At 45.6% G+C, this 22,095-nt stretch overlaps 1 protein-coding gene across 3 annotated transcripts in view; it reads left to right on the top strand.

Moving 5' to 3' along the window:
* SVEP1 (sushi, von Willebrand factor type A, EGF and pentraxin domain containing 1) overlaps nucleotides 1-22,095 on the top strand; it is a 179,428-nt gene that overhangs the window by 131,693 nt on the left and 25,640 nt on the right. For 2 of the 3 annotated variants that reach the window (XM_075931436.1, XM_075931434.1), the window contains exons 36-43: nucleotides 501-668; nucleotides 3,195-3,867; nucleotides 5,446-8,225; nucleotides 9,266-9,491; nucleotides 10,583-10,738; nucleotides 17,297-17,360; nucleotides 20,489-20,662; nucleotides 21,496-21,669. In XM_075931436.1, coding sequence (XP_075787551.1) covers nucleotides 501-668; nucleotides 3,195-3,867; nucleotides 5,446-8,225; nucleotides 9,266-9,491; nucleotides 10,583-10,738; nucleotides 17,297-17,360; nucleotides 20,489-20,662; nucleotides 21,496-21,669 — 4,415 coding nt within the window. The remainder of the gene's footprint in view (nucleotides 1-500; nucleotides 669-3,194; nucleotides 3,868-5,445; nucleotides 8,226-9,265; nucleotides 9,492-10,582; nucleotides 10,739-17,296; nucleotides 17,361-20,488; nucleotides 20,663-21,495; nucleotides 21,670-22,095) is intronic. The other variant, XM_075931435.1, reaches the window with a different exon arrangement.

Genomic DNA, 22,095 nt, shown 5'->3' with positions numbered 1-22,095 from the left:
TCTCACTTGTGTGCAGTGACCAACCCAAAAAAGGTTCCTCACCCCTACCCTAGAGGGAATGAATGACTTTTTGAAAAAATGAATCTAAACATCAACATTTCCTTTAGCCTGTTGGGTAAATCAAGTTTCGGTTTCTACAGACAGGCATTGTGATGACTGCATATAAATAAATCACTTAATTCAAATACTGATGGCCTGATCTTCCAGACCGTAGTTGGGCAAAACTTCCATTTGCTTCAGGGGGCATTTTATGTGTGTAATTTGAGTGCTGCAGACCAGAATAGCCTCTTGTCAGCTTTCTCCTCTAATAGTTCTGGTCTCCTGCAGCTCTGGACAAAGCCGTGTATTTTGTGAACAGAGGGCAAAATCATGGCCCCAGTGATGTTAATGCCAAACTTTCCCATGATTTCACTGGGGCTAGAAGTTATTTCCAAGGAGACTTCTGTCTTCACCCCCATACAAACTGTAGATACAAATTAATAATACTCTAATTCTCTTAGCCTGCAGGGTCCCCCAGTACTTGTGTGTGAAGCTTCGGCGAACTGGAACAGCACACCACCAGTCTGCAAAACTGTCTCTTGTGGGTCCCCTCCTGCCATCAAAGATGCTGAGATCAGAGGGAATAACTTTACTTTTGGCAACACAGTCACTTATACGTGTAAGGAAGGGTATGTAGATCGGTGCCACTAGAATAAAGCCCCTGATGAGTAAAAATTGTCATGCCGCACCGCAGCTTACTTCTTTTAAGGCTTTGCCCTACTGCTATTCTTTGACGCTCTTAGGAACGTGGCTGTTCTATAAATGCTCGTTGTTGTAACTAGATGAAAATGCAAGGGGCTTCGCGGTTTTGGTGAACGTGGAAGTTTGTGCATGACACAAATAGCCCATTTGTCAGGTTTCACGGGCAAGTTGGAGGGGATACATACTGGAATGGGAGCACAACAGGGAAATCTGGTTGCTGACATCAGTAATACTGGTGATTCAGTTGGAAGCCCTTTCCCCCTAGTCGCTGTGGAAACAGTGCCCGGCGTGGTGTGGTGCCAGTAGTGCCATGTTTCAGAGGAGACATTCTGTAAAACCCAGGGCTCCCTGGCTCTCTTCACTAGAGAAATAATAAAATAAATAGAGAATGTTTCAGCAGTAGATCTAAAAGCTCATCACAGTCTTTTAATGTGTTTATCCTTGCATCACCCTTGCCAACATTCCCTGGTGTCCCAGCCAAATTCTAATTTGGGTAAATTACATTCTGCCTTCATGATCATCTCTCTGCAGTTTCAGCTGTGCAGTTTCCTCCTTCACTTTCAGTCTCTGTAGTATTTCTGTACATTTGTAAACATATGCCATATTTCACCCCAGAATAGGATGCAAAGTCCCACAAAGACTTTCTCATACATGCTTACTATCACATACTCTGAGTAGTCCTGTTGAACTCAGTAGAGTTACTCAGTGTATATAGTTAAGCATCCTGTTAAGTCTTTAGAAGTTCATAGAGCATTTTGTTCTCCTTCTTGATGAAAGGAATGAAATAAATGTACCATCATTCCCCTTCTACACTGAAATCTTCAACATTGTGTGTTATATAATTGCATTAAATCCTTTGATTTCTTTTTTTTAATATTTAGACTCAAAATGCTTTGTTGTTGACAGTACAAGTATCTTAAACAGATCAGCTAAAAAGCATTTGAAGAAAACAAATGTCACCTGTATGGCAATGAATAAAATGATGGATCATATTAAAATTTGGCCCTTGTATGTGCTGTTTTTCCTGGAATCCCAACCAACAGTGTCTGTGCAGACAATTCAGAGTACTTTCACAGATGTGGGCAACAAAATCTAAATAGACAGTTTCCAACTCAACTGCAAAGATTCATTAGAGACTTTCACAGTAGTTTGCTATTCATCCTCATTTTGTATGAACTCAACACAGAAAATGCAGGACTTTAAATAAATTCAGACAACACGTGTGTTTAAACAGCTGCAGTTTAAGTGAGACGATTGGCAGCATGAAGTGCTGCTTATGAGCCAGTCCCAGAGACTGATTAACTAAATATTATATTACTCACCAACTACATATTAAAATTGCATGTTTCTAAAAAGATTAGAAGCAAATTACATGGCATGCTGAATTTTAAAAGTGTTTTTTAATATATGTGGGTGGTTTCTTAAGGCGCCGTTATTACCAAATGACAATATACACATTAACAACAACATTTTTAGCTAACTAATGCCGGATTTTGTACTGGTACTTATTTCCATAGTATCTGAGTATTTCATAGGTCAATTAGATTGACATAGCAAGTACCCTGTGGAATTTCATAGTCTTAAACTCTTCTTCCCTCTATAGTTGTAAGAGGCTCTGTGCGGCATAGGAGTTTTTGATTTGTTTCTATTTGGTGGGGAACATTGATGGTTATTGTAAATGTGGTTCTGATTATGGTGGAAAAGCTTCACCAAAGGGTAAAGTCTTGCTGTATGTCCAGGTAGCCACACTATCTAACCTATTTTTCCATAGATAACAGGCTTATCCATAGCCAGGGCCATCCCTAGGTGGTGTTGGGCCTGGAACAACCCCCCTTCCTGCCCCTGCTCCTCCCCTCCTGCTCCCATTGCACCCCTTCCCCCAAGCTCCCTCTCCTGGAGAGGGATTACTGGGTAGGTTGGGGTCCTCCCACACTCATCATGGTGGCAGGGAGCAGAGCAACTGGACCCCAGGCTGTTCCACTCCCCCGAGCCGAGCTCTCAGCCACATCACGCCATGCAGCAGGCTGGGACTGGGTCATTCCACCTACCACTGTCACAGTGAAGTAGGGTTCCCCAGCTGGGAGATGACAGAGCAGGATGGGGCTGAGTTGCTCTGCTTCCCATTGTTCCTGCCACCACCGATAAGTGTGGGCCTGACCCCTGCTGCTAGCACCAGGCCCCCCAGCAATCAATCCCCTTTGGGGCTGCCCAAAGCATGGGGATGGAGCAGCTTCCCCAAACCATCCCAAAGACAGGGTGGCTCTGTCTGTACCATCCATTGACGTAGTATCTAAGCAGTAAACAGTCACACTAGAGTTGCATGCTATTGTCTACAGTGGACCCCTCCCAGTTATAGGAAGTTCTGCTTGTAGTTTTTAAGGGCAAGTGGGGTGGCTGGTGACTTCAGTTGTCAGTCTGACTCCAGATGTTGTTGATCTTTTCCTGATCCACAGCTACACGTTAATGGGCCCTGACACCGTAGAATGCTTAGCCAGTGGTGAGTGGAGCATGGGCCACCAGCAATGCCTGGCTGTTTCCTGTGATGAACCTCCCTATATAGAACATGCTTCCTCGCACAGCGCCCATCGGTTGTTCAGAGATGTAGCTTATTACTACTGCTCAGATGGCTACAGCCTGGAGGACAACTCTGAGCTGTTTTGCAATGCTCAAGGAAAGTGGGTGCCCCCTGCTGGCAAGAAGATGCCTCGCTGTATTGCCGACTTTTGTGAGAGGCCACCCACAGTGTCGTACGCCATCTTGGAATCACTTAATAAAATAAAGTTTCCTGCTGGTTCAGCCGTGAGCTTCAAGTGTATGGAAGGCTTTGTCCTAAACACGTCTGCTAAGGTTGAGTGCAACAGAGGGGGCCAGTGGATTCCGTCTCCTTTGACTATCCAATGCATACCGGTTCGCTGTGGGGAGCCGCCAAGTATTAAAAATGGCTATGCAAGTGGAGCCAACTACAGTTTTGGAGCAGTGGTGGCTTACAGCTGCAACAAAGGGTTCTATATCAAAGGAGAAAAGAAAAGGACGTGTGAAGCCACAGGAGACTGGAGTGGGAACATACCTACCTGCCATCCAGTGTCTTGTGGAGAACCACCCAAGCTCGAAAACGGATTCATTGAGGTATGGTTTTCTAAGCTGCTTGCTTCGCTGGCAAAATGGGGGTGTCTGAAAGATTCCCACTGGGTAGCCCATGGAAGTTGAAATAAGCTGTAAGCCAGTTTGATAAGCAAAGGAATGATGGGGGTGGCCTTGTATCAGAATTAGGCTTCTCAGAAACACAAGCCGATGAACAGAATTTCCTGGTATGAGCATGGGTCTGATACAGGAGATTCAGAGTTTCTATAACATTCATAAAGCACTCTACCAGTTGATTTTCCTAATGTCTTGCTGTGTATTCATCCTCTCCAGTCTGTGGGCCAATTCGCACAGCTCCCTAGAGTTCTGTCCAGGTGCTGCAGCTAACTCACAAACCTTGCTTTTGGGGGGCTTGCTACCGGAAACATCTGATTTGAAATAAACACATAACTCTGGGATGAATTCTTCCTTTTGGATGTACACACAGCTCCCACTGAGGGCAGAATTTGGCCTAACTATCACATTCATTTGAAATAAATTAAAAAAACTAGAAGTCAATAACCTCATCAGAGCTAAAAGGCGTAATGAATGCAGCTTTCCTCTTATTGCTCGCCTCATGTTCTACTCCAATGTATGAAGAAGTGTTTTCATGGTAAACTTCCTGGGTTATGAGAATAGATGTAAGAGCAAAATTTTTTTTATTTTAAAGATCTAGCTTCAATTAGATTTGAGGCTGGAGGGGGAACAAACATTCTCTCTCCATTGATGATGGTGCAAGAACAAACTATAGGAAGAAGGGGAAGGATACATCTCAGAAATCAAGATTCCAAGAATGAAATCTCGCAACCCAAAAGTGCCTTTTACCACAACTGTGATTGTGACATAGTGGTCCTCATGTAATTAGGTAAAAAAAACATTCTGTGCGATCCACCCACATATTGTAGGGAGCAAGGCTGATAAAAGCGAGACAGTTCCACTAGGAAAAAGTGGAGAGTGCATAATGGCTCTAGAACCATTTTAAATACTTAAGGGAATAAACTCTTATTAAAATAAACTTGTGTTCTTTCTGTTGTGAAGGCCAGTTATACGGGAGTGGCTATCACAGCTGAAAAAAAGGAAACTCCTCCCCTAGTACAATTATTATCATGTATTGTCATTAATATTGTGTTTCTACCATGGTAAGTATGCATTGCGCTTATAAAGTTTTCTTTGAAGTTTTTACTTGCAATCTCAGTTCTATCCCTGGAGAGTAAAGGTTAAATTAAAGAGCCAGGTCATTTGTAGAAGTCGCCTCTGCCTTCTTCCAACCTGCTGTTGCTCTTCTCTCTTTTTGTGTACATGGGTTTGTTTGTTTGTTTGTAATTTTTTGCATTTACGGCAAGGAAAACATTTTCTAGCTTTAAATTATTGAATGTTCTATTTACTGCAACTCTGTTGACTTCAGGGGGTACAAGTCAAGGCAGAACTTGCCCCCTATTTTTCATTTCAGACATTTCTTTCTTTGCTATCAATCTTCAAGTCTGATTTATGTCTGGTTAGCAAAAGACTAACAAAATCAAAATTCATCTGCCAGGCTCAAGAGTTTTTCCATCTTACTTACCATTTCTTTCACCCATTTTACAGAACACGACTGGCCATTTCTTTGAGAATGAAGTGCACTACCAATGCAATGCTGGCTACAAGCTTGTTGGAACCTCAGTATCAGTCTGCCAAGCAAATCGTCAGTGGCATAGTGATTCACCAACTTTTTGTGTTCCTCTCAGTTGTGGCAAACCACCTCCTATCCAGCATGGATCTGTCAAAGGAGAAAACTTTGATGTGGGATCCAAGGTTGAGTTTTTTTGTGATGAGGGCTATGAACTGATGGGAGATGCTTCTTGGACATGCCAGAAGTCTGGGAAATGGAGCAAAAAGCAAAGCCAAAAGTGTGTGCCAACAAAATGCCCAGAACCACCACTGATTGAAAATCAGCTAGTCTTGAAAGAGATGGTTCATCAAGTAGGTGTTGTACAGTTTTCCTGTAAAGAGGGCTATGTCTTGCATGGTTCTTCAGTGCTGAAATGTTTGCCATCGCAACAGTGGAATGATTCCTTTCCAGTTTGCAAGGTTGTATTGTGCCGTGGGCCTCCATACGTTCCCTTTGGTGAACCTTTGGCATCCTCTCTTCATTTTGGTAGCACCGTGAGGTACACCTGCATGGACGGGTTTTTACTCAAGGGAGAATCTAAAATTCAATGCCAAGCTGATGGCTCCTGGAGCTTTCCATTGCCAGAGTGTATTCCTGTAGAATGCCCCCAGCCTGAAGAAATTCAGAATGGCATTGTAGATGTGCAAGGACTGACTTACCTCAGCACAGCACTGTACACTTGTAAACCAGGCTATGAATTGTTGGGAAATACGACTATTTTCTGTGGAGAAGATGGTCATTGGCTAGGCAGAAAGCCAGTTTGCAAGCCTGTTGAATGCCCTAAACCTAAGGAGATTCAGAATGGCAAATATTCGTACACAAACTTTCACTATGGGCAGACTGTTAAGTATTCATGCAACAGAGGATTCCAACTCAAAGGGCCAAAGGTACTGAGCTGCTTAGAGACAGGAGAGTGGGATGCAGCTGTTCCTTCATGCAAATCCATAAGCTGCGACCCACCTCGGCCCATTGAGAATGGTTTTGTGGAAGGCGCAGACTACAGCTACGGCGCCATGATCATCTATAGCTGCATCCCAGGTTTCCAGCTGGCCGGGCATTCCATGCAGACTTGCGAAGAAGTGGGCTGGTCTAGCTTTACTCCAGCGTGCCTACCGACAGACTGTGGCCTGCCTCCCCATATTGACTTTGGGGAATATGTGCAGATTAGAAGTGAAGAAGGACATTTTGAAAGAGAACATCTTACCGAGAGCCCTCCTCTTTCCCACACGTTAGTTGCTAGTAATGGGAAAGATATAAAAAATCCTTTGAAGGAAACTAATGCAGTACAATTGACTAACTTTTTATATGGAACAGGAGTTATGTACACGTGCTACTCTGGTTATGAACTGTTAGGAAACCCCATACTAGCTTGCCAAGAGGATGGGATGTGGAATGGTAGTGCCCCTGCCTGCATATCAATAGAGTGTGACGTACTTTCACCCCTAGAGAATGGCTATTTACATTTCACTGAGAATACACTAGGTAGCTTAGTGCAATATGCCTGTAAACCAGGGTATAAGCTAATTGGTTCCAACACAAGGCTGTGTTTGCCTAACCGACAGTGGAGTAATGCAGCTCCATATTGCAAAGTGGTATCGTGTAGCACCCCTAACAAACTGATGAATGGAAATATAAAAGGAGAAAACTACACTTACGGGAGTGTGGTCCGCTACGAATGTGATCCTGGGTACCAGTTAAATGGCTCGGATAAGAGGACATGCCAGGATAACCAAAAGTGGGATGGGAATGAGCCCATTTGCATCCCTGTTTCTTGTGGCCACCCACCAGTTCTGGAAAATGGCCAAGTCACTGGAGATGAGTTCACATTCCAGAAACGCACTGAGAACCGCTGCAGTGAAGGCTTCCAGCTACATGGGGATGGGAGTAGAGTCTGCCTTGCAAATGGGACCTGGAGTGGGATCCCTCCAGTCTGTAAACCCATCAGGTGCACAGTGCCACTACCTCTTCCCAATGGAGTAATTACTGGATCAGAATATGGCCGTGGGAAAGACATTCACTATCGCTGCAATGAAGGCTACATATTGCATGGTGCATCCATACTTACCTGTCAGGCTAATGGCACCTGGGATACAGAGGCGCCATACTGCGAGCCAGTCAATTGCGGACCCCCCGAAGATATCTCCCATGGGTTCCTGAATAGTTCAGGCTTCAGCTATGGGGAATACACACAGTACCTGTGCTTCCCTGGTTATGAGTTACATGGAAATCCCCTGCGGCAATGTTTGTCCAATGGTTCGTGGGGTGGAAACCTCCCCTCTTGCCTCTCCTGTGAATGTCCCATGCCGCTGATTCAGAATGGGGTTGTTATTGGGCATGATTTCCACTGCGGGAAAAGGGCACAGTTTCAGTGCCTGGAGGGCTTTAAACTACTAGGGCCTTCTGAACTCTTCTGTGAGGCAGCTGGCAAATGGAGCTCTGCTCTTCCGCACTGCGGGCGGATTTCATGTGGCTCCCCACCAACCATCCCCAATGCATTTATCCTTGGACGCAGCTCTGTGGACGAGAATGCAGTACTATATAACTGTGCAACTGGCTTTGTCCTACAAGGGGGGCCAGAGCTGACTTGTACGGAGAAGGGTGTTTGGAGTGAGCCGTATCCACGCTGTGAGCTGGTGTCCTGTGGACCCCCACCTTCCATTCCTAATGCAATGGCTGTGGGAGAGGCCCACACCTATGGAAGTAGAGTCCAATACAGGTAAGGAAGCTGCTGTAATTACATCTCCCTGAAATGTCCAAGGAATGAACACAGGATCTTTAAAGCAAATACATTCAGTTAACGAAAGGCTGTGGAGCAGACCTCATGGGGGAGGTTAACACACAGTCTGGAGATTCCCCCACCTCAAGCAACTCCTCACTCCAGCCTCGTACTTTCCCCACAAACACACAGTGCATCATACATGTAAGGTGTGTGGAATGCACAGCATAAGAATTTGTGTTACAATTTCCAGTGTTGTGTCTGTGAGGCTGAAGTGACTGTATTAGCAGCAGGGTGGATTCTGTCAGAGCACGTGGCTAAAATGAGGGATGGCTGGGCAGATGGGTCCTGAAGGTACCTGAACAGTACTCTGCTTTTAAGGGTTTGGCTGGATGGGTTTTCACTTAAGCACCCGTAACTGAGGGGGAGGGAGGGTTGCACATATACATACAGACAAACCATATGGAGGGCCAAATCCTCCAACCCCCTTGCACTCATTGCAGGACTCTGTGGGGTAAAGCAACTACATCTTTGCAAAAGTACTTTAATCTCCCAATATTGGGATTTGGCTATTCCCTGGAGCAAGCAAGAGCAGCCTGAAGGCTGTGCATGGCCCCCAGGGTCAGCTCCAGCATCTGGGGTTCCCCAGAACGTTACACCTTGGCCACCTCCCTTTCACCCAGCCAATACCCTCTCTGCCCAAACTGTAGGAATTGCTACTGTGGCTTTACATCACATGGAGGTTCTGCCAGGCACAATGCAGCATCAGGGGGATGAATCCGTCCTGGTCACTTTGTGCTGCTGGGGCAGGGTGGCGCATCCAGGGATGGACTCAAGATCAGACCAGGATGTTCAAACTCCTGCCATGAAACAAAAATGCCTCAACCTGTCCCAGCAGATTGTCCTGAAGTGATACAGAAGACTATAGTCACCGCTAATAAGAAATAAACATTGACTGTTGAGCCACATAGTAGGTTTTGTACCTTGAGGCAACGTACACACGTGTACCACAGCCATCCAATGATTGTGATGCATTGCAGATGTCTGGACGGCTACATGATGGAAACAGAAATGGATACCTGCACTTGTCAAGAAGATGGACAATGGTCTCCTAAGAGTATTTCCTGTTGCCTCAGAAAATGCCCCATGCCTGCAAATATAACCAATGTAATTCTTTCTGGTGATGAGTTTACTGTGAATAAGAGCATTACTTTGTCATGCTCAGAAGGCTATACTTTGTCAGGAGCAAGCACATCTATATGCCAGGTAAAGAGCGTCGGCTTTTTTTCTTCTTCTTCTTCTTTTTAAGGTGCAGATTTCTATCTTGTCCTTGAGGGGGTGTGCTCATCTATGGGTGACCCTGGTTGTACAAAATACAGCTGTGATGCACTGTAAAATATATGGTAGGCCTTGCTCCTTCCTTAAGGAAAAGAGACAGGCTTCCAGATTTGGGAAACAGTCCTTGCCTCTAACTACATAACTGTGGCTAAACATTCTTTTTCACTCTCTGAATTCTATTTTAACTCTTAATTCCAATTTGACTCCCACTGAAATTAATGGGGATCATGCCTCTTGGCATCTTAAAATATCTCAGCCCTGGTATTTGTAAACAACAATCTTCTTCAGCGAGGTTGCTAGTAACACTTGCGGCCCCGATCCTGTAAGCATCTATCCTTCTGTTCACCTTCAGGTTTGTAAGTCGTCCCATTAGGGAAACTGCTCATGTGAGCCACGTTCAGCAGGGACATGTGCAAGATCAGGGCCTTCCAGTGTTCAAACTAGAAGAATTTATAAACCGTCTGCTCCAAGTTTGTGTTATTTTTTGGCTTTCTGTTGAGCCTGCATTTGCAGGGGTCCGTTTGCTCCTGCTTTCTGGCCCACAATAGACAAAAACATAAGATACAAATGTAAACCGGTGAGAACAACAATTCTGCTCTCCGGTGTTTGCTGAACAGATGTGTGGGTGTTCAATGTATAGAGTACATTGGAGAAGAGGGTTAGGGCACGGAGTTAAGATTTAAGGAAGCTGAGTTTTGTTCCTGGCTTGGTCCCTGACCTGCTGTGCAACCTTAAGTAGTTCTCTTCACACCTCTCTTGAGCTTGTTCCCTTCCTGTTCTTTCTCTGTAAACTTCTCCATGCGATCATGCCAGGTCTAGCACAATGGAGCCCTGGTACAGGTTGGGACCTCAGAATGCAAAAAATAAAGAATGAGAATTACTGCCAATCTCTGTACTGAGAGATCTCTCTTCCACAGGTTTTCTGAGTTCTTCGTGTAATCATATAAAATGATACATTCTTTTCATTATTTCTACATTTGCTAACAAGCCTTAAAAAGACTTTTTTCCCCTCTTTTTAGCACAATGGCAGCTGGGTGCCGTCATTTTCAGATGATATCTGCATTCCAGTGTCTTGTGGGAAACCAGAAGTCCCAGAACATGGAGCAGTGCTCGGTGCTAGTTACAGCTACCAAGATGCAGTTCTTTATATATGCAATGCTGGCTATGATTTACAGGTAAGTCCATTGAATCTATAGTGTAAGGTCCAGTGTTATTAAGATTAACCCTTGAATTATCATCTTTATTGTTCTTACCTCTTTGTTTAGTAGAATGTATTATGACTGTTCCTTACTAGAAACACCAGAGATGGCTTCCTGCAGGAGGGGTCAGGGGAGAAAGCCCTGAGCCGCCCCACGAGATCTGGCATGCAGGGAACAAGTGGGGAACGTGCGCTGCCCTTTTCCTTCCCCCAATATGCGGGTAACAAGTGGAACCAAAAATGGCTCCATGCACGCTGCCCTTTTCCTTCCCCTGGGACACGCTTCCTGGAGGCTTCCTTCTGTGATTCGACGCAAAAACAAGTACACCCCCCTCCTCCTCATGCCCAGACCCTGCGCTCCCACCCTCTCACTCATCTCTCCCCCCAGCCAGACACCCTGCCCCCAGTCCGCTCGTGCCTCTTGGCCAGACACTCTTCCCCCAGTCTGCTTCTTCCCCCTGGCCAGACAGCCTGCCCCCAACCTGCTCTTGCTGTAACTCCCCGACTTAGTGCATCTTCCCCCTGACTATCTCAGAGCACTTCACAAGCACTTAGTGATGCCAGCCTCACAGTATTCCTGGGATGTAGATAAATAATATCTGTGTTTTACAGATAGAGAAACTGAGGCAAAGAGGTTGCAGCAGTTTGTTCATATTTACACCAGGGCAGAGCAGGGAGCAGAGTCCAGTGGTTTGGGCTCTATCCAATGCTTTTATAATTAATCCAGACTCTCTTACTGAAAACAGCAAGTGCCGGTGGCATTTTAGACTAACAAATTTATGAGGGAATTAGAGCATAAGCTTTCATGACCTACAACTCATTTCCTCAGATGCTGAAGAGAAAAAGAAAGAAAGAAAGAAAGAAAGAAAGAAAGAAAGAAAGAAAGAAAGAAAGAAAGAAAGAAAGAAAGAAAGAAAGAAAGAAAGAAAGAAAGAAAGAAAGAAAGAAAGAAAGAAAGAAAGAAAGAAAGAAAGAAAGAAGGATACAGAGATGGGAGTGTGATGACAGTGCTAATTAAATCTGAATGGATGTGGCTAATCTCCAACAGTGGTGAGAAGGTGAGAAATACCTTGATCTAGATAAAAATATGGAGAGGTTCTCACATTACAATAGGTAATTTCCCATTCAGATATGCTCATCTTCTCACCACTATTACACTCCCATCTCCGTGTTCTTTTTTTTTTTTTTTTTTTGTCCTGTCTTTTTCTCTTCAGCATCTGAGGAAGTGAAAGGTAGCTCAGGTGAGCTTATGCCTGACTCTCCTAATAAATGCCTTAGTCTTTAAAGTGCCACCAGACTCCTTGTTGTTTTTGCTAAAACAGACTAACGAGGCTACTTCTGTGAAACCGCTCTTGGCAAAGCAATGATTATAGAGAAAACAATAGCAAGTCATAACCATAACAAGTTACATCCTTCTGATTCTTCCCTAAGTTATGAAAGTGGTCTCTTAACTTTGCCAAATCCCACCGTGAGTCGGGGAGGTGTGCGAGGTTAATGTGGGAAAGAGCCATGATAAGCCCGGGGATAGTTCTGAAACAGAAGATACTTAGATTGTGAGCTATTTGAGGCAGAGACCTTTTCGTTGTTCTCTATTTTTACATGGTCCATGACAACGGCTTTACTGCAATACACATAAAAATACAAAATTTAAGTCAGCCTGCCAGAGCTCAATCCTACAAGATGCTGAACATTCTGGTCTTCCCCTAGACAAGTATTTATGCACACACTGTACGTTGCGGGGAGGAGGGGTGAATAGTTTTATTTGTCTGAAGAAGACAGACAAGACTGCTCTTCTGAATCTGTTCAAGATATTTTGAGGTTAGCAAAAAAAAGAGGAACCTTGCAATAACACCATTTGTATATACTGACGGCATATTTTGTAGTGCTGGCTGGATAAAACTTCAGCAGTGGACTGATTTGGGGACAGAGGCTACCTCTCTGTCAGAGACAGAAGAAATTCACTGTAAAATTTTTCCAAATGAATAATACTGCTGCTTGTAGAAATTATTCCACCTACACCCTCCGGTGTTAGTCTTGCATCCCTGCTATTAAACAGAAGTCCCCTACGCTCCTTTGAAATGCATTGCCACAGCATAATGACCTAAGAACAAGCATAGTTTAAAGTAAGCAGCTGCCTTTGATGATAGATGCTGTTCATGTGACCATAAATTGTAAAAGAAATAAGACTCACACTAAGGGTGCATCTACTCTGCACCCATAGCTGAAAATAAGCTATGCAATTTGAGCTATGCAAATTGCGTCACTTATTTCAAGTCAATTTTGAAATAGCTTATTTTGAAATTTGGCGCTGTCTATACAGCACTTATTTAGAAACTAGCCAATTAGCCCGTCATAAGATGGGATTTTCAGGTCTTTCCTCCACCTTGGTCTTCTCTCCTGAGCCTCCGGTCTCTCGTGCCGTCCCCCTCTCTCTCTCTCTCTCTCTCTCCTCCTACTGCCTCCCCCTCTCTGTCTCAGCTCTCCTCCACCTCCTGCCTCTCTCGCCTTCTGCCTCTCTCTCCATCTCTTTCTTTTTCTTCTCCTCCTCCTCCTGCCTCTCTCTCCCCTTCGTCTCTCCCCGCCCCCTTTCCCCTTCCTCTCCCGCTGTGGCACTCAGCTGAGTGCTGCCTGCTCAGCCAGGCCGCCACGAGGGAGGGGGGTGGGGCAGTGACAGCTAGGGGGCAGGGCCATGTATGTCACTGCCTCGCCCCCCCTTCTCCTCCCGCCACGGGGGAGCCCAAATGGCTCCTTGTGCTGCTGGCTCCCCTGCGGCGGCCCACCTGAGGGGCGCAGCCCTCAGCTGAGTGCCACAGTGGGAGGGGAAGGGGGTAGCTGTGTCATACACAGCCCCGCCCCCTGGCCATGTACATCACCGCCCTGCCCCCCCTTTCCCTCCCTCCGTGGCGACTCGGCTGAGTGTTGCTCACTCAGCCAGGGCGCCGTGAGGGAGGAGGGGCGGGTAGGGTTGCCAGTGTCTGGCATTGTACTGGGCAGACGGTATTTGCGTTCTCTGACTGGTAAACAGCAGCGGATTTGGGGTGAGCGGGGCAGCTGCCACGGGCCCTGCACTTGCAGAAGCCCGCGCATGCGCCGTGTCAAAGGGGGGGCCCCACGAAATTGTGTTGCCCGGGGCCCCGCGGCACTCTCATCCGCCCCTCCTAGTATAAAAAAATCAGAAAATACCGGACATGTGCAATTTTTCCGGGTGCGCACCAGACGGAAGCCTAGCGTGGGCGGGAGAGCGGCTGGGAGTCTTAGCTGGGAGGCAGGGCCGGAATTGCTGCTGGGAGCCCTCAGTCGGTTGAGTGTGAGGAAGAGGGGAAGCCTCCTTCTCGCTCGTGCGTCGCCAGGACCCTGCACGGGACAGGCAGCAAGTGTCCAGGTCAGTCCTGCTCCCGCCAGCCAATTTGCTCACCCCCACCCTTCCCGGCCAGCCGGTTCTCCCCCACGTCCCCTCCTGATCTGGCAATTACAGACCGGTAAGTCTAACTTCAGTACCGGGCAAATTAGTCGAAACAATAGTGAAGAATAAAATTGTGAAGCACGTAGAAGAACATAATTTGTTGGACAAAAGTCAACATGGTTTCTGTAAAGGGAAATCCTGTCTTACTAATCTGTTAGAGTTCTTTGAAGGGGTTAACAAACATGCGGACAAGGGGGATCCAGTAGATATAGTATACTTGGATTTTCAGAAAGCCTTTGACAAGGTCCCTCACCAAAGGCTCTTGTATAAATTACATGGCCATGGGATAAGAGGGAAGGTCCTTTCTTGGATTGAGAACTGGTTAAAAGACAGGAAACAAAGGGTAGGAATAAATGGTAAATTTTCAGATTGGAGAGGGGTAACTAGTGGTGTCCCCCAAGGGTCAGTCCTGGGACCAATCCTTTTCAACTTATTCATAAATGATCTGGAGAAAGGGGTAAGCAGTGAGGTAGTAAAGTTTGCAGATGATACCAAACTGTTTAGGATAGTCAAGACAGAAGCAGACTGTGAGGGACTCCAAGAAGATCTCACCAAACTGAGGGATTGGGCAACAAAATGGCAAATGAAATTTAATGTGGATAAGTGTAAAGTAATGCACATCGGGAAAAATAACCCCAACTATACGTACAGTATGATGGGGCCTAATTTGGCTATGACAAATCAGGAAAGAGATCTTGGAGTTATCGTGGACAGTTCTCTGAAAACTTCCACGCAGTGTGCAGCAGTGGTCAAAAAGGCAAACAGGCTGCTAGGAATTATTAAGAAAGGGATAGAAAATAAGACCCAGAATATCTTACTGCCCCTGTATAAAACTATGGTATGCCCACATCTTGAATACTGTGTACAGATGTGGTCTCCTCACCTCAAAAAAGATATTTTGGCCTTGGAAAAGGTTCAGAAAAGGGCAACTAAAATGATTAGGGGTTTGGAACGGGTCCCATATGAGGAGAGGTTAAAGCGACTGGGACTTTTCAGTTTAGAAAAGAGGAGACTGAGGGGGGATATGATAGAGGTCTATAAAATCATGAGTGGTGTGGAGAGGGCCGATAAAGAAAAGTTATTTATTAGTTCCCTAAATAGAAGAACTAGAGGACACCAAATGAAATTAATGGGTAGCAGGTTTAAAACTAATAAAAGAAAGTTCTTCTTCACACAGCGTGTAGTCAACCTGTGGAACTCCTTGCCAGAGGAGGCTGTGAAGGCTAGGACTATAATAGAGTTTAAAGAGAAGCTAGATAATTTCATGGAGGTTAGGTCCATAAAAGGCTATTAGCCAGGGGATAAAATAGTGTCCTTGGTCTCTGTTTGTCAGAGGCTGGAGAGAGATGGCAGGAGACAAATCGCTTGATCATTGTCTTCGGTCCACCCTCTCTGGGGCACCTGGTGCTGGCCACTGTCGGCAGACAGGATACTGGGCTAGAAGGACCTTTGGTCTGACCCAGTACGGCCGTTCTTATGTTCTTATATATGATAAATCACTATTCTGAAATGTCCTTTTATCCTCGTGGATTGAGGTTTACAGAGACATTAGAATAGCAAGCCTGTTATATTTTTAAATAATGGGTGTGCTCAAAAGATGCAGAATACTTATTCCGGGTTACCTCCGGTATTCTGAAATAGCACTGCAGTGTAGATGTAGCCTTAGAGGTTAGACTAAATGTCCTGTAACCAAAGAGACAGTTTATAGGTCATGTCCTGAAAAATTGCTTGTAACAATTAGAGTGGGTAATTCTACTAGAATATATAGGCAAGAGGATGAGTGACAAGGCATAGAATGTGTGAGTGGGACTGGATAAAAAATGTAGTATTTAATTGCAGAACGCACCTCTGCCCAGCTACTTTTGAAGGAATAAGTTAGGCCATTTTTCCTGAATTGAAAAATGAGAATTGGAATGAGGACCCAGCTAAACCATCTTGGAAACAGGTGGGATACTGCTGGCAAGGATGCAGAATAATCTTAGATTCCCATCCCTGTGTTTAGAGCACAAAGGTGTGGGGGGGAGGGGCTCCCCAGATCCAGCGCGGGTGATGCTACCTGGCTGGTGGTGGCTCTCCTGGAGCAGCAGGGCTCGTGCTGCCTGGCCGGTGGCAGCTCCCTCGGGCTGCCCTGCTTGCTGCCCCCTATGGTCATTCTGGAGCATAAGTGTCCTTCTTACTTGCTGCCTCCCTGTGGTCATGCTGGAATGTAACTGTGCCTGCTATTGGACCCTTCCCTTTCCGTTTGATGAGAAACAATCCCATTCCAGGCACATCCCATTGTCCTGGCACAACAAAACCCTGACCTTGTTTTAAGTTACAAGAGGAAGCTGCACACCAAATTTGGCGTTCCTACCGCTTACTGTTTAGGAGGAGTTCTTGAACAGTCACACACACACACACAAACTCTCTCTTATATATATAATTGATTATTAGATGTGACAATAAGAATTCTGTGTATCTGAGTGCATGCTGAACCTTCTCATCTACTAAAATTTGACCCCCTTAACATGTCAGGATGTGCCTCTCATTGACATTCACCTGCTTCTTCCTTGGGAGTTCTATTTGATCCGACCCTAAATCTTGCATTCCTACCCAGTTTGTGGTTGCTTGTGCTATCAATGCAGCATCTGCGAACTCTCTATTTTCCTCTCTCCAAGACTGAGAATGGCATGTTCTTTGGCAAATTTGTTTTTCCCCATTTCCTCCTGTTGAGGACAACAACAGACTAATGCATATGTAGAGCAGCTAAGGAATTGCAGCCAGGTACAACGATTTTTAAGTCAGCCTCCCCTCCCCCATTCTGAACTTAGAAAATCTGTCTCAGGTGTTACCCAATTTTAGGACAGAATTGTGCTCTGATGTTCAACTGGTGGCGCTTGGTTCCAACATTCCACCGCCCCTCGCTACGTGGATTTCTATTGAAGGGAGCATGTAGCAGGATAGCAGAATAATTAAGTCAAAATTGGTCATGAAAAAATGAGAACAGCTTTGAATATCTTCTCCTGCAATGCAGTAAGGGCACAATCCTGACGATTTTATGCCCTTCGTGAGTCTTTTCCATTTGTCTGATAGGGTGATGTAGAACGGATCTGCCAAGGGAACAAACTGTGGAGCGGAACAGCACCAGCATGCAAAAGTGAGTTCTAAATTAATTTTGTCTGTCTAGTTTGCTTTGGGAATGTTTTATATGGCAAGTAAGTATTAACCTTCAGTTTGTTTTGTCTGTTACTTAAACAATCACTGCACACTTAAAACTGTAATGTGACTATTATGACACATTTGGCAAAATTGCTAGCATCCGAAGATAATGTTGTTATTAAATAAACCACAAGGCATCCTTTTTTTTTTTCAAGAAAACAACTCTGCTAGACAAAGCATTTTGAGTTCACAACTTGAGACACCTTAAAGGGTTTGTTTGAGTGATAGGACATGGTTGTTGTTTTCTGTCACCTCCTCTCTGCAGTTTAATTGAGTAAAGCCTTGGGTAACTTTTAAGTCTTTATTTTATTTCTACAAAAAAGAGACCGGAATAGGGCTCTTTCTAAACCTCCAAGGAAAAGATATCCATTGTGTTATTCATGAGTTCAATTATATAAAAAACCCATTACATGTTTAAGTTGCACTTTTGTAATAGATATTGCACTATTGTACTTGTATGAGGTGAATTGAAAAATAGGATTTCTTATATTTACGGTACAATATTTGTAATAAAAATAATAACATAAAATGAGCATTGGACACTTGGTATTCCATGTTGTATTTGAAATCAATATATAGGTTGGACCTTCCTGATCCGGTACGACTAGTCTCACATGAGGGATTTTCCACACCAAGGAAGGTCATTTTGGGCACCCCTGGTGTTGCCCTCCCATGGGTTCCCCTCCAGGCTTTCTGACTCCCCCCACAGCCCAGCTGAGCTATGTGCCAGCTCCTGCTCCTCCAGGGGCGGATGAGAGTTTTGCGGGGCCCAGTGCAGCACAATTTTGTGGGGGCCCCCCTTAGGAGAAAAAATAGAAAAAAAGGCGTCCCTCCTGTGCCCACTCCTCCAGTAGCCCCACTCTGATGATGTGAGCTACCCCTCCTCATCCCCTCTCCTAACACTTCTCTCTACACACCTGCCCTGCCTCTCTTCTCTGGTGCTGGTCCCTCCCCTGCAGGTGTCTGCCCTTCTGCTTCACCCCCAGAATCTCCTGGCACCTGCACCTTCCCTTACCCCTGCACCATCCTGGTGCCTCCCCCTTCCCTCACTGCCCCTGCCCCCTTTGCCCTCTTTTTCCCTGATGCCCTCCCCCTCACCACCTTCTGCCCCCATTCCCCTCATGCCGCTGTGCCCTCACATATGCCTTGCTCCGTCCCCACCTTCCTCTTGCCCACCCCTTCTTTCAAGCCTTCTCCCAGCACTTCCCCCTCCCCAATGTCTTACCGTCTCCTCTCCCAGCATCACTCTGTCCCTCTTCCCACTGACACCTCCCCTCCTGTCCTTTTCCTCATTGTCTCCTCTTGGACCCCTGGTATTTGTCTCTCCTCCACTCTGTCCCTTGGCGTCTTCCCCTTTCTTCTCCTGACCTATCCTCCTCCCCTCAGCACAAGCTTCTTCCTCTGCCATCCACCTTCTGCCTTTCAGTTTGCAGGGCGGCCGCGACCCCGGCCCAGGCTCCAGACCATGTGCCGAACCAAGCGGTGCAACGCTGGGCCACGCAGTTTTCAAGTCCTGGGCTGTGACGTCATGCCACGCCTGGGCGTCTCCCCTTTCAGCTGTTGCGTGGTGTTTCAGGGCTGTGACGTCATGCACGCTGCATATGCGCTCCCTCGGCCCCATATGGCCCGTACTGGCCAGCGCCAGGGAATTTAAAGTGCAGGGCTGCAGTGCCCTGTCACAATCCCTCTTCTCCTCCAGCAGCCGCCAACAGGTCCTTCAGCGGACGGCACACCGGGAAATTCCCAGTATCTCGCTGGGTCAGTCTGCCTCTGGTGCTGGCGTGGGGCCTATTGGAGCGCGGGGCCCGGGGCAGCCACCCCGCTCACCCTGCCCTATATCCACTGCTGCGCTCCCCCTTCTTTGCATTCTTGCTGAGCCCCACATTGCCCCTTCTCCCCCACCCTCTACATAGCACCCTTCCAGACCATGGATGTTGCTGGACCAGAGAGTTCTGGTTTATAGAGGTACAACCTGTATTTGAAAATGTAGAAAACATTCCAAAATATTCTAATGCATGTTAGACTGTTACTGTTTAACAGCTTCAGAAGGGTAGCTGAGGGGTATGTCTAGACTGCATCCTTCTGTCGATAGAGTGATGCAAATTAGGCAGGTCGACATTGCAAATGAGGCAGGGATTTAAATATCCCGCACCTAATTTGCATAAAAATGGCCACCACATTATGCCGACTCAGCACTTTGTCAGCAAAAAGTGGCAACTCTAGAGGGGGATCTGTTGAGAAAGAAAGCCTTTTTCGACAGATCCCTTATGCCTCCTGCAAGGCAGACAGAGTTAGTCTGTAACAGGAAAAACTTAAAAAACAACAAATAGTCTAGCAGCACCTTAAAGACTAACAAAACATCTAGATGGTTTCATGAGCTTTTGTGGGTGCAACCCACTTCTTCAGATGACAGGCGTATTATAAGTCCAGATCTAGTGTAATTGTTCATTTGACAGCTCTAGTAGTTACCTATTGTAAACACAGCATACACCAGAACACAGCATACACCAGAAGGAATTTGTCGGGCAGTGTTGGAGCAACACTTCCTGAATGTTAGCTACATTAACAGAAGCTCTCTTCCACTGTCATAGCAGTATCTGCATTGGTGGTTTTGTCGGCATAGCTAAGTTAGTCAAAAGGTATGGTTTTTTTACACCTTGACAGATGTAGGTATACTGTTGTAACTTTTACATGTAAGCCAAGCTTAAGACACTTGCCTTGATTCTTGATTTTACTTTTTGTTTTCCTTTTCAAGTTTATCGACATTCAGGGAGGCTATAAAAGGATTTTGTAATGCCTTTGGCTAAAGCCAACCTGCATCGCATTTGTTTTCAGGGGTACCTGGCAAGGCCCAACAGCATTCTGGGCAAGTTGTTATGTGGTCTCTTTGCCAGTGAATGGAATAGTCTGGGAATGTTTGCATTCATACTGCACATATGACAATTATATTTCCTCCAATCTACCTGCTCTTCCTGGGCTTCCAGGAGAAGATTCAAAACGGGTTGTGACCGAAACAGGCAATTTTTAAAGGCATTTGACTAAAACAGTATATTTTCTGTCATATAGGGATCTCCTGTGGACCACCAGAATCAATAGAGAACGGATCCGTTCATGGGGAGAAGTTCCTATTTGAAGATGAAGTTTTCTACAGCTGTAATCAGGGCTTTGAACTACAGGGACCCAGCCGAAGAATCTGTCATGTTAACAAGCGATGGAGTCCCTCAGCCCCTTCGTGCGTGAGTAAGTGCAGATCAGAGTGAGATGAATGCCTCTCTAGAGCAGCAGTGCTAGATGGACTAAGGGAAAAAGTCCATTGGTGGTTGAGTGCACCAGCAGTAGTTCATTGCAGGACATGTCAGAAACATGCCGGTGCGGACAAGGCCTAAATGAGTGGTTATAGTTTGTATTTCCTCTTTGACCCTGATGCAGGTTCGGTCTGAAAGATGCTGCAGCAAATTCTCCATCCAGTTGCACCACAAAATGGCATGGCCTGGAGTTGCGCTGGTTTAAATGAGGGGAAAGCTTTGCCTGTAATGTCGGACTTTTATTGTGTCATGAACTAGGATCTTGCACTCTGCATTGATCTGTTGAAAGGGTGCTGCTACTGATCTGTTTTGTTGTGTTGAACTCAAATCACTGCAGTATGGCAGTTTTGCCGTCAGAACAATGGGAGGTGGGAAAGTAGATATAATTGCTGTGGGCATTTCATAAATGCATTCTGGGGGTATCATCTCCTTTCCCAAGGAATTCTGTCCACCCTTCCTGATTCACCTCATACCCCCGCCTCCCACATTGTGCTGCTGTGACGTGTGCTGGTGTCTAGGTCCCTTTTCCACTTCATCTCTGTACACAGTGAGGAGTGGGTGCCTATTACTTAGGCTGCGCACCTGCCTGAGATTCTGTCCCTCGAGATATTGAGTCATCTCTCCTTATATCCTGCTTTTGCAGCCCCCGTTCCTTCCCTTTGACTTTCTTTAGCTCATTTTGTGAAGTAGGGCAAAAGAGAAGAAACGAAAACAAAAGGCTTTGTATAAATTCTGTAAAGATGATAAACTCCAAGACTTCTCTTCTAGGGATAACATGCGAGCCACATCCCTCTATAGAAAATGCAGTGTCCGTGGCCTCTGGAAGCGCATACAGAAGTAACGTAACCTATGTGTGCAATTTTGGATACCATCTTATTGGGCCCCAAAATATCACGTGTCTTGCCAATGGGTCCTGGAGTAAACCCCTCCCATCATGTGAAGGTAACTGCTAAGTTTTATGCCCTGGTACCCATTGACCTACGAAAAACAATCATTACCATTCTTATTGGCATGCCAGGGTGTATATTGTGCAGCCAGAGAATCAAACCTCTTTCTGGAAGCATTCTTCTGGGGAGCAATGAAGTGCAGTAGCTCTTTTTATATTACTACATAACTGGCACCCAGTCAGCTAAAAGTATTACAGGAAATGATTCCCCAGAGTGGAGAGTTGTTGTTAAGAGCAGAAGGCTTCCCAGGCAGAAACAATATTCCTTGAGGGTCTTGATGTGCAAGGTACCCTTAATATCTTTATAAACTTAAGTGAGAGTTAAGGGCTCTTCCCGGTTTACCAAAGATTGTGGACAATGAAAACAAATTATTTTTCTCTGAGTGGCTCAGAAAATCCATTTGAAAAACAATTTTAATGAT

The sequence above is a fragment of the Pelodiscus sinensis genome, chromosome 6 (assembly GCF_049634645.1).
Source record: "Pelodiscus sinensis isolate JC-2024 chromosome 6, ASM4963464v1, whole genome shotgun sequence".
Taxonomy (NCBI): Eukaryota; Metazoa; Chordata; order Testudines; family Trionychidae; genus Pelodiscus; species Pelodiscus sinensis.
The sequence above is the reverse complement of the archived record's forward strand: the minus strand, read 5'-3'. Positions and strand labels throughout refer to the sequence as shown.